Source organism: Tigriopus californicus, chromosome 8, assembly GCF_007210705.1.
Source record: "Tigriopus californicus strain San Diego chromosome 8, Tcal_SD_v2.1, whole genome shotgun sequence".
In the NCBI taxonomy this organism is placed as follows: Eukaryota; Metazoa; Arthropoda; class Copepoda; order Harpacticoida; family Harpacticidae; genus Tigriopus; species Tigriopus californicus.
The window spans coordinates 5,850,198-5,868,276 of record NC_081447.1 but is presented as its reverse complement, the minus strand read 5'-3'; the positions used below and the strand labels follow the sequence as shown (position 1 = coordinate 5,868,276).

Below are 18,079 nucleotides of genomic sequence, written 5' to 3'. Positions count from 1 at the left end.
GAGATGGCGTTCAGGTAGGAAGTCTCCTCGGATTCAGAAACACTCCAACCAAACATTGGATCGCAATTTCCCGACCAACCTATTGATCGCTTCCAATGAAAGTATGTGTACGAAAAAATTAAGGCATCGTTATGAAAAGAACCAATTAAGATATTTTGGTTCTTTTTGGTGCAATGTCATTGGGCATTTTGAAGCATAAAATGTACCCTTTGGCCTCGGACAACCAAGAAAGGAAATGAACGTGGCCAACCTTTTCTAAAAAAATGATATACCTATAAGCTGGCTTTATACGTTAAAGTGAAAGTGCCTCACCAATCTTGTGATTCCAAATGAATGACGAATTTCTATGGCTTTCTTAAACCTCAGATTATCCTGCCTCTCCTTTCTACCCCAAGTTTAGTTGTGAGTTTGAAGAAAAATCCGGATAAGATCGTTTCCAATCAACCTTTATAATTGTTTCATAGTGATATACTCAGGTGCATACAACATTTTTCCACAGTTAGCACCTTAGCTAATTATTTGAAAGTTTTTTGACTGCATTTCTCTTATCTGAGTCTCTACTGCTAATGTATGTAGTAAAACTGGGTAGTTTTTATTGGTCTTAATCTTCTCTTTTTGGAAAGACAACTACTTTGTGTTCTGTCCACCATCAAGGTGTGAAAGGTCCTGACTAATTGAATTCCCTTGTTGAATGGTTTTCCCATGGGTTGCTGCAAGAGTGAAGAACTTTATGTACAGTTGAATACAAATCATTTGCTTCCTGTACTCCCCACAGATACAGAACAATCTCTATTGTACAACATACACCTGAGCCAATCTTCAAGGTAGAATTTACAGTTCAATCTACTTTATTCATCAAAAACACACCGGCTATCAGCTGTCTTGCTCCAGTACGAAAATGAGATAATTGTTGGGCCAATTGAGATGGAGATATACACATATGAATCAATGGGTTGATCACTACTGTTCCATGTCTGGGAAGATGGTCCAACAGAGATCCTGTAATGACAACCTCTCAATGGGATGGAAGGTCCACTGTATGGGAGGTACAAGAATGGAGGACATAGTGATGGCAAGTGGTGCCTCTTTGAAGAGGTTCAAACTCTGACTTCTCTCCTCAAGAGTTAGTTAATTTGTGACTGTTCTCATAGGGGTAACTTGTACAATTGGAGGTTGTTTGGCAACCTCTTCTATCATTTGCCTCTTGGGATTTTAACACACTCCTCACCTAATATGAGAGGGTTGTGATAGCTGGTTATGGTTGAAAGAGACTTTCCGTTTCTCCTCTTGAGTTGAATTGTGACTGTCCTTTCTGAAGGACAATTTGTGACTGTTTTCATGGGAAACCATTTGGTAACTTGCACAATTCAAGGTTGTTTGGCAACCACTTTTATCATTTGCCTCTTGGGATTTTAACCCACTCCTTGCTGGATATGAGAGGGCTGTGATTGCTAGTTATGGTCGACAGGGACTTCCTATTTCTACTCCCTTCAAAGACGTATGCGACATTCTTCACCCATGGTTGCATCCAGGCTGACCACCAAATCCCATAACTCTTTGATAAGACTGGTTCCTGAGACATATACAATCAAGAGCTGGAGGTAGCTGGGGGAGCTACTTATGATGGATTACAATGACATCATGGGCATTGGGTTGGCAATTGGTTTACATATCAGTATTGTGGATGAAACAACTGGTGTTAAGGTAAAAATGGAGTTATAAAATTTTCAACTCTTCTCTTTCATCTTAAACTGCTGGAAAATCCCATTCCTAATAGCAGTAACAAATTCCGCAAAAAAAGTGGGCGTCATAAAATGCATCATTTTTTGCAATTCTCTAACATTGCAAATAATGCGGATGCACTTATCAAACTGAACTAATTTGCAAAGTTGTGGTTTTAAACTAAATTGAATTCTCAAAAACTGATTTTATCTTTTTATGTGTCCTCCTCCTATTCCCTAGGGTTAAAAATTGCAATGCTGTGAATGCATCAGACTATTTCATTATTTCTCTGCCAACTTATTGGCAGCTATTAGGCAATTAAGGAAAGGAAATTCAAGAAAAAAATGTGATCCAACCCTGAGGTTAAGCATTTTGAGGAAGACAAATATTATAGCCAACAGATACCAGGCATATAGTGAATTTGTCATTTAATTCCGTTTCCCGGCTTTTTGAAGCAAACATTATTCTGATATTGAACTAAGAGTTTGGTAAATTGACAGAACTGCCCAGGTGTTTTTTTTTATTCGCCAGTCTTCCCACTCTTGATTATACCAATTATCTTGCTTGCTGTGCATAACAGAAATATTGAATGAACTCAAGACCCATTGGGAAATGATACGACACTTGCAAGTTCATCTAATGAGAAATCGAAATCAAAATGTTTGTCAAAATATTTTGATCGGGTGGTTCCACGTGTAGACGGCTCAGAGAAGAATGGTTACCAAACATTTTCGAAATTGTTAGGCAAACTTTGTGACAAAATGTTTCTGGTGTAGACGCACCATTAAACAATAGATTACCGGTGGACCCATGCCGTACCCCCATCCGTGACGTCAAGGAGCTGACCAGTGGGTTGATCGAAATGAAATGTGGTGCCAAACTAAGCGCTGTTTACCGGTGGCTAGTGTCTCCATATTTGAACAATCGTATTGTACTTGCACCTGAATGAGCCACACGAAGGAAAGATCAGGGCGGTCAGGGCATAAAGCTTCTTACATCTTGTGATCATAGCTGGCCAGTGATTTGGAACTACCTTTCATATCCGTCTTGATGAGGCTGGATCTTGAAATCAGAAATAAGATCTTGATCCATCATCATTCACCAGAAGCCTTCACAAATTTCACGCTTTTTTCATTTCCTCCTGAGTGCAACACTGCTATGTGACGCTCATCATGTTCCTTATCATTCAGCATCAACGTTGTTCATCAGTCACCAATCGTAATTTGTAGTCCTTCACGTTCGTGATTTTGTGATCCTCCTCCTCATTCATCCACTGACGTTGATCGTTGACCCGGAGCCCGTTGACCCGTGTGCAGCATGTCGGACGATTACGCCGAGTCGGGCAGCCTCTTGGAGGACACTTCGGTCGAGGCCGAGTTAAGCTCATCCCACGATGAGGACCCCGAATTGGAGGCCATCAAAGCGCGCGTCCGGCAAATGGAAGAAGAGGCCGAAAAGCTCAAACAGATGCAATCCGAAGTGGACCAACAGATGGTGGGTGGGGGTGGCGGGGGCGGCCTAACCTCGGGGGCGGGCGGGGGCTCGCAAAGCAATCTGTCGTACGAAGAGAAGATGGAGGTGGACGGGCGCTCGGTCTATGTGGGCAATGTAGACTACGGCGCCACGGCCGAGGAGTTGGAACAGCATTTCCACGGCTGCGGCGCCATCAACCGTGTCACCATTTTGTGCAACAAGTTCGATGGCCATCCCAAAGGCTTTGCTTATGTCGAGTTCACGGACAAGGACTCGGTGGGCACGGCCATGGTCTTGGACGACTCGCTCTTCCGCGGACGACAGATCAAGGTGAGAACAACTGAACTTTGCGGGGCCCATTGGAGGCCAATAGCGAGGAAGCGGGACAAACCCAACCCAAAAATAGTTGCTGTGTTTTTTTTTTTTTATGAGGCCGGGAGAGTCAAGCATTCGTTTTACCCAGCCAGGCTAGTATCTGAAATAGAGGTTTGAGCAAATCGGAAATATTTGATGGGACGGGTCAATAGACATGTTCAACTTGGCGTCATCAGTTTCAGAAACTATCGCCATCTACCGTTCCAAGGGCTGACCTCCAGCTAGTCTCTTTCCTGTAAATGAGATCCGTCACTTTGTAACTTACAGGTTGACTCACAGATGGCCGGTGAATACCATCAAAATCAAAGCGCCATCTGGCAAAATTATTGTGATTTAGATCAAATGTATTTATTTCAAGGATATTTTTTACCATCACGAACCAACTTCAATGAGTCTTAATTTTCTTCTTATTGAATAGCTTTTAGGGCTTTCTCATGAATATGTATTTCAAATTCTGGACCAGCAAAATCTTGTTTTTATCACCAATTGAATCAAATGGTTACTTTTGGCCCAGGCAAACAAAGACAACAAGACCTCATGTCAGCCCTGTTCCTCACCAAAAATGGTGTTGACACTGTTTTTGATCTTCAATCTCAAAAAGTAAGCTAAGAGTGTGTAAATATGCCAGAATGACGAACCAGTTTTCAACGGATAAATGAGAGTTAAGAGGGTCGGCATAGAGGGTAGTTTCTGACAGTAGAGGGCACAGACAGTGGCGGTAACATGTGACAGTAGTAAAACCACAGCATGCCCATTTTCAATTCACTCTCCTTTCTGCTTAATGCTTCAATGACTTAAAAAATTTTGCTTTCTCCACAGGTGATGCCCAAACGCACGAACAAACCGGGCATAACCAACTCACATCGACCGCCTAGAGGGGGACGGGGCGGATTCCGAGGCGGTTCCAGAGGCGGATATCGAGGGCGCGGTGGGTTCGGAGCCATGCGCAGGCCGAGGTTAGTATCGGTCGACCGGTCAACACGGATTTGGCGAGGATTTTAACCAAGTTGTATGATGTCTAGGTACCGAGGGCGCGGCGCCTTCTTTTCGCCTTATTAGTGATGCTGCTGGAATCACGTTTTGGATTCATTCATTCCGCATCATTGTTATCACCAATTATCATCGCGTATTCGACCAATCCAGGGGTCTCAAACTTTAAAACAGCCGAGAAAGGAAAAGGACAAAAGTAGACAAAAAGAGGATAGGATAACCAAAAAAACAGCGAAAAGATGGGCCGGACACAAAAGAACATTCAACCACCAAAACAAAAAGATCCATGTTAATACTATTGTAATTTTTGCAAACAACGAAAATGCCCACATGATAGTCGAGAAATTGAGACAAAAAGAGAGCAAAGGGTTTTGATTCAGGAACTTTTGCCTTAGTTTGAGTCCCCTTGAAGTATGGCGGAAATGTCCGCCTTCTCTTCTTCGTCCAGATAAGCGAGGTGGACACTTGAGATGGATCCTGGATAAATCTCATCAAACATCTTTGAGCTCAATCTGGGTAAGTTGTTGCAATCCTCCTCTTCCTCCTCTCCGGCTTTTTGGTCATTTCAGAGCCTACTTTGCTGTCAAGTATTGTCTTGAATCCACACCGTGTTCCTTGTTTTGTCTATGATTATCTCTTTTTTTTACACGTTTGGCTTGATTTTGGGAAGCAAAATCATTTCTGTTTATCCAAGAAATGACTTTGTCCTGTTATTCTTCATGTCTCCATAATAAAAAAGAAACTCTACATTCAACGTTGTTGCGATTTATTGGTTATTTTATGACTTAGATTCATGACTCGTGTGTAAAGGAGAGTGGCAACTACTGTTACTTATTGTTGTTACTGATGCCATTCTTGGACTTCTTTCGCATAGGAGGGTGCTTTCTACTAGGTGGAAGCGAGCCATAACTTTCGTCTGAAGTGTATTCCTCGTCCTTAGACCGCATGGGCATGGTCACGGGTACTGCGGGTATACCGGAATGCTCCGGACTTGGGCTACGAATGAAATCACCGTCGGGATAAGGCACCAAATTCTTGTTCTCAGAGTCATAAACGATATTGAGTTGGGTGGAGTGCGCGGGATTTCGAGCCGTGGTCTGCTTAGTGTGAACAGGAAGGAGTGTGGCTTGACTAGTAGGAGTAGTAGTAGTAGTAGTAGTGGTGTTGGTGGTAACCGTACCCTCGTCTGTGTTGAGGACCGGAGCCCGTGATTCCACGGACGCCTTGATGTTTCGATCCGGCATGAAAGGCATGCCTTTCTTTAATCCTTCTCGAAATTTCTGCGGCACACTTCGTGCCGTGAGTGAGTGAATCTGAAATGAAAGTGAACTAGTTGGAAACGGTGCACATCACGATGTTTGCAGGAGAGAGAAAACAGTGGGGAAAAAGAGGAACAAGAACCGATCCACCTTAAAGAGACATGCCTTCATTTCATGCAAACTTTGTCCATGCAAAAAGAGGTGTGTCTGGGCTAATCGATCAGCATGCACAAGCAACAATGAGTCTGAATTCATTAACGAAAGAAAGGCGAGGGAAACACGAACACAGCACGAGATATCAGATTAGTCGTCAACCATGGCTTTGGGATGAAAGAGTTCCAGATTGGTCCCTTTTCCTAAGGTAGACGAGCGAGAATGAAAGCCTGAGTCAGTCCAGGTGTTGGAAGAAGAGGAGAACTCTTGACGGAAGGTAAAGCCGGTTCTTAAGGACTAGAGGGACGGAAAGTGGAAACAGATATTAAAAACAAGCCACCACGTATAACAATAGCAAAACATTCGTCCAAGCATTTCGTCAACATGAGTGGGACATTAAGAGAGAAAGGGCCAACCCCGAAAATAACAAACGAATGACGGTTAGCTGTACAGCAAATTGCTAGTTTCATGAATAGTAAGTAGTACCGTAGTCGTATTATGGTTAGTAGGGTCAGCAGTCAAATTATGTGGTTGTTGTCCATGCTGTGGTTTCCTAATGGGTATCACAGTCTGCACCCGTTGGCTCAGTTGGATCAGTGGGCCAGAATTCTGTCTGGAACGTTCCTGAGCATCCGGGTAGTTGTTGGCGTTGCAATAGATCTGTCGACCATTGACCGTCACTGAGGACGCTTTCTGACAAGGATTAGGTCCGTAAGGATCGATTTGGATCAATGTCACGTGACCACTCTGATTGGAGCACGATTCCGGACCTGACACTCCGATATTGGAGTAGAACCCGGATTCTTCCATGGAGTTCTGACCGAAGCATTCCTCATAGATATTCTCGTCCAAAGGGTCCTCGTCAATGGTCGAGTAGATATGATTGAATTGCTCTTCGTAATCATGTCCCGATCCCGAAGGGCTGGATTCATCCGATGTGAAATGGGTCTCTTTGGAGATCTTTCTCAATCCTGGTTCCATCATGACCAAAGCGTCCTCGATGTTTGATTCGGAGGCATATTTCTGATGGAGGTGGGTGGGGCCTTTCTGATCTGGATCGGTTTCCCGGTCCAAACTATGCCGTTTCCACAATTCTGAGGGACGTCGTTTGGATGAGATCTCGAGGTCGCTCCACACGAAATGGTTCGGGTTCGGTTGGCACCTGTCCAATGGGATGAAATGGTGTTCTTCAGGGGTTAATGGTTCAGTCGGTTCTTCAGGTATGGATGCCAAGGAGCTCCCAGTGAATCGGCCTTGTGAGAATCCATCCATACTCAGACGGAAAGTGTCCTCGTCGTCTGAGGAATAAGGCCAGTCGTCAACGATCCCATCCTCATTTACGGGTGGCTCCCCCGGTGAATTCAAGTCAATATCTTCAAAAAGATCGTCGTCCTCGTCGTCCTCGTCGTCGTCCTCGTCGTCTTCTTCCTCGTCAGCTCCGATGATTTGGGGCTCGAAGTCAAGATATTCCTCCAGAACAACTTGACCGTGAATGGTCAATTCCTCGACCTCGGCCTCTTCCTGGTTCAAAGATTCGAGGTCGTCCTGGCTACTTAGTTCTAACGAGTCGGGCGAGTGCAATGATTCAGCGCTATCACTCAACGACGAACTGATATCCAATGTGGACGGATCATCTGGATCTTCCTGACTTTCATCGGAGGAGAACTCGGAAAGAGATTCGAAATCTTTGTTGGGGCTAGGTGTGGAAGTGCGGTTAGTTGAGGAATTCGGCCAAGGATTGTCGAGTTTCGGGTGTCGTGCTTGGTCAATTGAGTCGATAGGAGAGCAAGAAGTCGATCCGTTCTACGTGTTAAATTAGAGTTACGGAATGCATAAAAGTTTGGTCTGAATGTCAACGCAAAAAGAGTTATCAATATAGCAGTCATGCTTGGGTTAAACAATGAATGTATCTGATTAGACTAAAATAATCGTCTAAGGTACTAAAATTGTTACTAGGTAAAGCACGTTGGGTTAAGTATTTAGTTGAAAAAGAGACAGTGAAGGGACAAGAGCGATGTAGTAAGTGGCTGATTAATAAATCAATTTCTCACCTCTTGCTTCGATGTTTGAGAACTTAGTTTCATCAACGCCCTCGGTTTATTCTGAAACGAAGCACAACATTAATCAAGATATTTTACCACCAACCAACCAACCAGAAGCTACAAGATTTCCCACCTTTTTGGAAATATCTCCCGTTCTGGGCTGTTGTTCCACTTTGGATGGGGTTGGTTTGGGTTGGAACTTGGTGGCCAGCTCTTTTACCGAAGGCAAAGTGGCCAAACTATCGTTCGATCCTCCAAGTGATTCGGAATCGTGGAGGAATTCACGATCCGGTGTAGTCATAGATTTCACCGAAGACACCGTCGATGAGGTCAGATCATCCGAATCACTTCTCTCGCAAGAATCAGAGTGGATGAACACCTCGGAAGTAGAAATGCTAACCTGCTTCTTCTTCAGTCCTTGATGATGATTGTGATGGATCTTGGTCTTGGGCGGAAGGTGGGGAGGGACCAAGGAGTCATTGGACACATATTTGCCCTTGGGAGGCAATGGAGGCGCACTTCGACCGCTACTATAATCCGAATCCATGGATAACAGGCTGTCCATACTGCCCAGACGATGCGAGTTGGATTTCCGGAGCTCCCAAGTTTTGACTCGAGTTCGCTCTGAGCGATTGATCTCGATTTGCTTCTGAAATCGAGCTATCTCCTCCTCCACTTTTGATCTCTAGCATAATTATGAGTGGAAGACAAAGTCAATAGACGAACCTAAGAGCACTTAAAATTGGACATACATTCCCGTCCTTGTCGGATGGTGACGAATCCTCCAGACTTTTGATTGATGGAGGAGGCTCAACATGTTTCTCGATGGGTCCTGGATCGGAATGACCCTTCCGTTTTACCTCCTGTTTAGTGTCCTGTAACAAAAAGACAATCTTAAGTTCAAATGCCGTCCTCTGGAGCAGAACCGAACGCGATTTTTAGCATCAATTAAGAATCTCTGTTCACTCGTTATTTCCCATCGCACGCAGACAAACGATCTGGAGATGTGGTCAGAAAATTCACACCAAACATCAAGTGGTGGAAGGTGATTTTGATGAAGGGGGAATGCAAGAGTGCAGGAACGGAAAGCCCAACAAAGAGACGGGAGTTTGGAATTTAGTTCATTCATTGGTCTTACCAGGAAATGATACATACATGAAGTTCGAGCAAGGACCACTAAGGCTAAATGAAGAGTCCAACAAAGCACACTTGTTTCAGCTCATTACGTACAAGTGCTAAACACTTTTTTTAGCTCTGTGAATTGCAAAGTCAAATCGCAGTTATTGCGGCCAATAAAGGGCCCCTTATAGATAGTGGTGGTAATCTTCACGCATGCTCGAGTTAAACACATATGAAAATGGCAAACACTACAGTACTTAGTAGTTCTCTTGGGGAACCTGATGCATTAAGGAAGGGCATTTGCATCATACTGATGTGTCCAAAAAGACCAACATGGAAGCGAAAGACATAGGTTCGATAGCTAACGGTAGACATTAACGATTGTCGGACAAATACACGGTTTTAGAAATGTCATTTCCGCTCTGATCCAAATCCGCGACAGAGTGCCCTATATCTACGTATTATACAGTACAGTCGAGCTAGAAGACTGTACACAAATTCATGCCGAGTTGAAGGTGATACAGATAATGGACACTGATAACAATCAGACGTATCGGAACAGTCCAAAAAAGCGACGAAAATCGAGACACATTCGAATGTATATACAAAATATTTTTATGCTTTGGTAGATAGTTCATTACGCTTATCAAAAAGATCCAGTAGAATGAAAAACATCGACGCAATACAGCAACAACTTGAAAACTCGATGTGATATGTCAACCAACAAGGTTAAATATGACCAAGACCATGAAAGATTGCATGCATAGGTTCATGCCAAATCCAAAGACTTTACCCCGATTGCCGACCCTGACGATTCGAAGCAGAAATAGAAAAACAGATGAAAGTGGTTTTAATTGGTGGCTAGCATGTAAGCACGGGTTCAAATTGACCCCATTTTCGACAATGAAATCGATGCTCGAGTCTGGTCCTCGCCTTGAAAATAGAATCAAAGTCCGTGCCTACCTTTGGATGTGATGTCGAAGTCACGGTTCGGAAAGGAGGCGGGCTTGGCAATTCCTTCGTGTCCGAGCTCGACGAAAGTTTCTTGAACCTGGGGATCTCATCCATGTCGCCATTGATATAATAGTCTCTTCGATATCGGGCGGAGTTGATGGACCTCAAGCCGCAGTCAATCTTACGCGGAGCGTTCAAGGTCATCATTAGGTCGTTATGGGACGAATTTACGGATCTAAATGGAGCCTTGTCTATGAAATCAAAGCCCATCAATGATACTGGAGAGCAGAGAGAGACCTACCTGACAAAATCCGTTGGCGACGAAAGGTGGAGTGAATCTCGACTTCCTCTGGTGAGTCTCCGCTCAATATTCTCCTTACTGTAGGGGTTATTCAGGAGGGAGATGGCATTTTCCGTCCATTTCCGGTGTTCGCGATCCGCAATTGTGCCTTTAAAAACCATTTCCCCGGGCGAGCGTGAATTAGATTAAGAAATATTGTTGAAATAAATCATGCGCAATCTCACCTGGTCGAGCTGGAGGTCGATCGAGGTCAATAAATTCCAGTTCACTAGCCGATGTAGTGGCTGTTTCGAGGTCGCTTTCGCCGTACCCCAAATCTTGGGCTAGAAGCTCGTTCTTGGCCTCGTTGACGAGATTGGTGTTCTTGGCCTCGGCCAAACAGGTCAGATATTGGTGGTGAATATTGTTGTTAGGAGACGAGGCTGAAAGAGCCAGAGTTGAGGCTGCGGAATGCATGTCGTCAACCTCCGAAGTGGCACAACTCGAGATCTGAAAAGTATCAACGTCGTCATGTTGTTTTGTTTGGAGGCACGTACGACTCGAATTACTCGTACACTTGGCTGGACCATACCCATTGAACAGTGATCAGGGAAGTGATTTATTACTGACGAACGCTCACGTGTTTGCCAATTTTACCATTCAATCATCTTGAAAGTCATCCTCTCTCTTTCCCATCTCGATTTAATTGCGTGGATGAGCCAAAAGATGCGGAGCATTTGGCACCAAAAAAGTATTTCGAGAGTGAAGAAGCGAAACCGAAGTCACGACCACAAAAACTTCTTAATTAATACCAAATTAGATGCAGTCAAGTTTAATAACTTCGCATGGAGGTGAAGTGAGAAATTGTCAGCTGCGAGAGTCAAATGTCGAAAGAGACGGTTCAAATCAATGTCCGACAAGGTTAACTGCTAGTAGTCATGAAAAATATTGAGATACGCACAAAGATCGGATTTTTTTAGAATGCTAGATGGACTCAGCTTTACAATATGTGTTACGCCTTGGCTTCGTACGCAAACATTCGTTATTTACTCAAGCATAAACCAAGGTTTCAAAATAAAAAGATATCCCATACACTCCCATTGGATTCGCCACTAGAGCTAGCCTCTAAATTGGCCAAGCAATAACCCTAATGCAATCGATGGAACAACACAAATGCGTGAAGCGGTACACTGACTTTTTCTGCTCTGTCGCTCATGCTTAATAAAATTTATTAAGTTCGTAGCGGCAGGTCACGAACGGAAGGCAATTAACAAGTTGTGCACCTTGTTCAAGTTACGGCTTTCATGAAAACTAACTCACTCCTTAACATTTAAAACAAATGTACATAGCACATGTAATCCAGAAATATTTGCCAGAATCTACCCACCAGCACACTCGAACAAAGTACAAAAATCCGTCGTTTTCACTAGCACGGAAAAGGAGTGCAGGGGGAGTCCCTCAAGGGACAGTGCTCAGTCCCCCCGTTCTGAGTTATCTTTCACAGTTTTGCCCTAACATTAAGCTCAATATGCTAATGAACACGATGACCATCCAATGGGACGTGGATCTCTTTCTCACTTCACTCTGAGACTAACTTTATCTAAAGACACGAAGTGTAGTTCAACAAACCACCACACTGCTCTGATGAGCACTAAACAAAGTTCGTAGCACGGACTCGTCGAACCGTTGTCTTTTCAGCGGGCCCTACCTCATCCACCCACGGAGTGTGCTAGTTCGCGAACGGACCACTGCGAATCAGTGAGCGCACTAATGAAAAGCCAGCAACCATCTGGTACTTGCTGCACTACTACGTGTCTTCACTCTCTAGCTAAGGGACCGTCATTTTGGCATGGGAGCTTCATAATTGCATACAAATTATGCATGGTGAAGTGCTTCAATAATTCATCAGTGAAATACAATTGGAAAATGGGGAGGAACGATCATGCCCGAGAAATTTAGGGGTAAAAATAGGTATTTTGGTATCTAGATGGAGGAAAACCTCGTTCCAATTGATTGCTTCCAAAACTCCAGTCACTCGATACATCACATCCAAATGGATATTAGCCATATTTTCTCCTGCTCGAGATGGACGAGTTATACTATAACGGGCATGCTCGAAATGAATTGTTTGACTAGGGGCAATACAGGAGAAATACATCAATTCTTTTGGTGCCAAGTTCAACTTTCACCCAATAATTATAAAGGGGAATATTGAGAACGAAGTTCAGTATGAAAAATGAAGCAATTGGAACCATTTTTATGATAAATAGTAAATGCCGAACACATGGCATTTGTCAAAAGTGACATGTTTTCTCTGTGCTGAAATTTATAAGATTTACCCGAACTCCGAAACGGTAGATAGAAGAGTATAACATGAATCAAAAGGAAAGGAAAGGAATAAGTAAAAGCATGCATTTAGGGTAATGATAAGTTAGGCTGTGGTTAAGCTAATCGAGTGAAGGATTTTCTGAGAAATAAAGAAGGCTCCACCATCTTTAGACTTCACGAAGTTGAGGAAAAATCGGCGTTTGTTCTGCAAGAACTTGATTTAATTCCAACTGATTTTCCAAAAAGAAGAGAACAAACATGCATATATATACTTGGGGCTTTTTTAACTGGAAATTTTGATTTGTCAAGAAGAAAAAAAACAAATTGTTGTGGAGAGTTGAAACAGGCCCAAAAGTTATACGGAACCGGTAACGATTTTTTATCCGGAGCTGTTTTTTGTTTTGTTTGTTTGTTTCAGAGTCAGGTGGCAGCCCTCTCACTAGGCCTGTCGTCTGATGATAGGTCTCCCAATTGAGATATATTCTCACTCCTTTGTCACAGCCAATATTAATTATTACCTCACCCTCGGGAATGACCGCCGGTACGCCCATTTCAGTTGCTAAAGCACCAATTCATGCTGCAATTTAGACTTGGGATGTGGCTAGTTAGAGATCTAAACAGGGAAAGCTGTTTTCTGGGAAATCACGAGCTAGAGCAAATGATCCCATTTTCTTTCACTAATGCATGCTTTTTCAGTCGTGGAATGTTATTCTAGATTCGACAAAATTGTCTTGCTGGCTTCGCAGGCACACTTTCCTTTCCTTTGTTTTTGCGGCAATGAAAGAAAAAGGAAACTCTTTAATATCAAACAATGTCTCTACAAAAGTCACTTTAGTCTCTAGTTCGATCATAGTACGAGGGTTTGTATGATTTGGTCTCAATTTGACAAGAGCTTGAATGGAAGCCCTTGAAAGATAATGGGGAGACTATCTTGAGGGGTTTCAGCAATTGGAAAAAAACTTTGGTAGATGGATTCTTGTTTCCGAAGTTTCAGCCCTCAGCCCAAATTTTGACCATAGCTGCATCAGTCATTCATGCAAAGCTCAAAAGTTCACAAAAATACCTCACATGATGTCACCATCTTGACGGCAGGAAAGGGCTTCGTCGACACAAAGAAAAACCAATTTGATGAAAAACAACGTGATTTGCAACAGTCGGTCAGGCAGAACAATTTTTGCTAAATATTTTCATTTTTCAAAGACAGTTTAAGTTTTAACTTCAATTTAGTTCTAGTAGCTATAACCATTTACACCTTGCTCATATCAGAACCAATTTCACTTCTATTTGTTGGTGTTTTGAAGCAACTTTAACACAGGCATAAACTGTCCTTACTGGTCCCTGGTTTATGCTAGAACCTCCGATATTAAGGAGAGATCGAAAAAGTGAAATGTCAATGCTTCAGACACTCATCAATATTTCATTGGGTAACTTCAATTACATTGCTCAATAGTCGTTTTGTAACTTCTATCCAATATAGAGATACAATGTTCCAACTAGTCCAAAATAAATACATGCTCACAAGTTTTATCAGCAACATAACCTCAAAGCTTGGAAAAGGCGATTGCTTGCAATGAATTTCACCTTCAGGATATTCCCTTTAGTGTCTCAAGTCAAAGGTTGAGCGGTACTTATTTTGGCTCTACCCTTTAAACACGAGTCCCTCTATCACGTGTTCGTTGACATCCTATCAGTTAACCGTTTCAATTGCGGGCCAGTGATTAAAGATTTCGAATGAACGAGTCATGAACGCCCCTAGGATACGACTCAGGACATACCAATCAATTGAACCATGATGGGCCTCCGAAGGCCTTGATTCATGTATGCTGTAGAAACCTAACACCTGTCTGTTGGACAGTGTATGAATCGGTCCCAGTAAAGTCATGGAGCTGAATGGTGAGAGGAGGCGAAGGGTAATGCGGATATTTATGAGCTAGACGACGACCATGCTCAGATAGGTACGTAACTAACGGGACCGATGTTACTTGGTACGGAGGTGAAAAGATTTGACGCTTAGTTCGCAGGATGAAGCTGCAAATATGTTGGGGGAAATCCTTTTCCAAGCATATTCTGTTTCACTGAATCGTGTCTTACAGGTCTGTTTTTTCAAAGACTAAATGTCAAGATTCCGAGATTCATTGTCTTGGGAATTTTTCGCTTTGGGGATTGGTTCTCCTTGACATTTAAAAGCAGAAAAATGTTTTTTCGAACCTAAACTTTTAATCGTCGAAATTGATCAAATTGTACGCATGCTTTGATGAATTGAAATTCCAAAACTGGAACCACGAACTACGATGTATTTGAGGGTTTGAATGAACAAATATAAGTAGACTTACGTCATTCAAAGTGTTCTGACTTTGATTGGGTGTCACGTTCTCGTGTGTATCCAAATCCTGTGACTCCATACCCCTCCACATGCTCTCTCGTCCATAGTCAGCATCATCATCTAGCACCACTTCAATGTTCCACGTCTTCTCGGTTACGCCCAATTTATTCTCGGCTCGAACTGCAAATTGTGCGCAATGTCTCGCTTGACATCGTTTGATTTCCAGGCGATGTGTTCCATTGGGAAGCAGCTCTGAAGATCAAAGGAGAGATTTGTGCTATCTCAATTGGAACAAAATGTCAAATGACGCTTACTTACCGATGCAAACATTTTCATTGGCCCGCAAAACTTTGCCATCTCGAAGAAACGTAACCCGAGGTTCGGGATAACCCGTCACGACGCATCCGAATCGGACGGAATGACCTTCTTCTATCACCATATCATCAGGATGTTCCAAAATCTGCGGTTTTGCCATCTCCTCATGGGATGGTTGGACAGAGAGGTTGAAATCGTGCCATTGCTCTCCAGACTGATTCACTACAGCACAACTGTAGTGACCTTCGGTTAGAGCATCTGTATGATAGAGAATCATCTCATGGCAATCTCCACTAGTGCGGCGAATTTCCACATTAGGTGAGCTTTCGATCAATTTGCATCCTCGAAACCAAAGCACATCTATGGAGAGAACGAAAGAATTCGATGCACTTGTGAAGTCTGACAAAGGATCAAAACATGCTACTTAGCATGGAACACAATTGGTAGTGACTTTGTCTCCATAGGAATATTGTGCCATTACCAAGAAGTAGACACATTTCAATTACAGCTCATCTCAAATTTGAAACGGATCAAGAATGCAAGGAGACACGGCTGTCATTTCAACGAGGTTCCAGGATAATGCTCACCCATGGGTTTCGTGCCGCTAACCACAGCCTTGAGTCTGGCAGCTCTTCCCGACACGACTTTCACATTTCGAGGTACTTCCAAGAATCCCACATCTCCCGTGGGAGCCGGTCGATTGTATAGGAACTCCTCCGGATTAGGCTTAGGTTGCCTCTGATTAGGGAACACGGCATACTCAGTGTGTTCGAGATCTTTTTGTCCGTCCCAACTAGGATATTCTGAAGTTAAAACCTCCTCCTCCTCCTCCTCATGCTCCTGTTGCTCCTCAAGTTGTTGCTCCCTTTCGTCCTGGTCCGAACACGAAGAATCCGAATACTCGAGGGAAGCCACGGATTGCCTCTCCGAGAGTTCAGAAACCTCGTCGATTTCTCGATTCCCGATCATGGCCCGGACGATTTGATCATCATTGGGATTGGGGACGAGCATGGCCACGGGCTCATTATAGAACAAGGCACTTCTGTTCACTCGAAAGGAGTTGCGGACCTTCAAGCGCTTCTGACAAAATAACCAATTGTCCTCCCAAGTTAAGGCGGACAAGGCAAGAATGGACAGGTTTTCCGGGATCTCCTCTTTATCCACCTCATTGAACTCTTAAGAAAGAAAAATAAATCGGGCCATCAGCTCTGTGAAAAGGGTATTCATGGGCACGCACAACTTATCAGGCCTTGTTTGAAGTTCAACTTTTCTTTGTCCGTGCTAGACAAACTTTTCCCTTATTCCCCAGGGAGATCCCTCTCGGTAAATTTTGCCCTTAGTTCTTAACCAAAATCCAAGGCCTATCGAGGCCTGTGTGTGTATTTACCTTTCCGTTCCACCAAATCAAGTCCATACTCAGGAAAACATACGGGAACGTCTCTCTCAAATTCCACGATATCGGCTAGAACACAATCGATGCTATGCATGGAAGGATATTTGGAGATGGTCGAGGTTTGGGCAATGGTGGTTTTAACCACTTTAGAAGTAGTGTCATCCTCACTTTGATAGGCTGTTGTTTCCTCGATTTCTTCCTCAATCTGCGAATATTCAAAAGTGGCGTTAATGAAAATGCAAATACAGACATTCACTTTCACTATTTGGCCTTACTAGAAATTGCGGTGCATTCCCCAACATAGGAGATAAAGAATTCTCGCGACTTTCCTCCATGGGTGAAAAGGCCTCAGAAGTGATGGAACCTGGAACAACAAAAGCCAAGTTAATGTGAAAAGTATGCTTCATTTGAGTGACGAAAATGCTAGGAATGGAACTCACTTGAAGGTCAAACAAAATATATAATTTTCCTAAAGTTCTTGTGAATAATACATTGCTATTATGCCGTTATGAGGAATGGAGTCCTTACGGCTAGATGAAACACAAAACTCTTTATACAACTATCATTTTCTGCGGGGACTACTTTAGGCATGTACGAAAGAGAATACGATGAAACAAGAAGGAATATCAACAAACAGATCCATGTCTAGTAATATTAATATCTTATTTGAAAAATTTACCCAACTGGTTGGTTGATGTACTCACTTGATGCTGATGGAATCTCCTCGTCTGAGGGGCTCGATAATGACGAGGCCGCGGATTGACTCCTTTCTGAACAGCCCTCAGAATGATTTCCCGAGGCCGAGGATGTTGTCGAGGATGTGACCGTGGACGAATCCGTGGTCTCTGGTCCAGTATGCCGATGGCGAATTTGAGCGGATGGGTCCGATTGGCTTGAGGTCAATGATGATTGTGCTCCAGGCTCCATGGAATCGTTATCATTGTTATTATTACCCTCTGGACCGAGGACACCATTTGAATCTTGATCTGGACGATTTGATCCGGGTCTCTTCTTTGAGTTTAGAACCACCTAGAAGTATTCCACATTCCTTTATCATGAGACACACTAACACAGTTAGTTCACGTACTGAGAGATGATCGTGATGCTGAATCTAAACTACACATTTGTGACGCTAATCATAGAGAGGGTAGGTAAGGTTCGTCCTACAATGGCCTCTTAGCTCTTAGTAAAAAAAAAGAAATAGTATCAACGCTGAAGCCTGCATGCCTCAGTATCTCTCTCCGTTGATACATGCCCAGCAAACTCGGTTTCCGTGTAATTTTGGAATGCAAAAGCCAATCGTTTGCCAGGCTCGAGTGTAAGCCACTACAACGGCCATTGGGGCTTCTCTGC

The 18,079-nt window shown here is 43.3% G+C and overlaps 2 protein-coding genes across 5 annotated transcripts in view; one reads left to right on the top strand and one right to left on the bottom strand.

Annotated features, from left to right (window-relative positions):
* Positions 1–3,045: 3,045 nt before the first annotated feature.
* On the top strand, positions 3,046–5,307 carry LOC131885925 (polyadenylate-binding protein 2-like; the record flags this gene model as incomplete). The annotated part of the gene is given in 3 exon segments (XM_059234134.1): positions 3,046–3,525; positions 4,390–4,526; positions 4,593–5,307. Coding segments are annotated over 3 exon segments (654 nt in total), but the record flags the coding sequence as incomplete, so codon positions are not given.
* Positions 5,308–5,309: 2 nt separating this feature from the next.
* The window catches only part of LOC131885907 (uncharacterized), a 32,034-nt gene continuing 19,264 nt past the window's right edge, over positions 5,310–18,079 (bottom strand). For 3 of the 4 annotated variants that reach the window (XM_059234105.1, XM_059234106.1, XM_059234102.1), the window contains exons 8-21: positions 17,431–17,755; positions 17,002–17,090; positions 16,721–16,931; positions 15,921–16,508; positions 15,337–15,693; positions 15,029–15,270; positions 10,613–10,877; positions 10,389–10,536; positions 10,097–10,322; positions 8,767–8,889; positions 8,148–8,699; positions 8,024–8,074; positions 6,459–7,775; positions 5,310–5,873 (exon numbers count right to left, since the gene is read on the bottom strand). In XM_059234105.1, coding sequence (XP_059090088.1) covers positions 5,388–5,873; positions 6,459–7,775; positions 8,024–8,074; positions 8,148–8,699; positions 8,767–8,889; positions 10,097–10,322; positions 10,389–10,536; positions 10,613–10,877; positions 15,029–15,270; positions 15,337–15,693; positions 15,921–16,508; positions 16,721–16,931; positions 17,002–17,090; positions 17,431–17,755 — 4,980 coding nt within the window. In that variant the 3' untranslated portion in view covers positions 5,310–5,387. The remainder of the gene's footprint in view (positions 5,874–6,458; positions 7,776–8,023; positions 8,075–8,147; positions 8,700–8,766; positions 8,890–10,096; positions 10,323–10,388; positions 10,537–10,612; positions 10,878–15,028; positions 15,271–15,336; positions 15,694–15,920; positions 16,509–16,720; positions 16,932–17,001; positions 17,091–17,430; positions 17,756–18,079) is intronic. The other variant, XM_059234103.1, reaches the window with a different exon arrangement.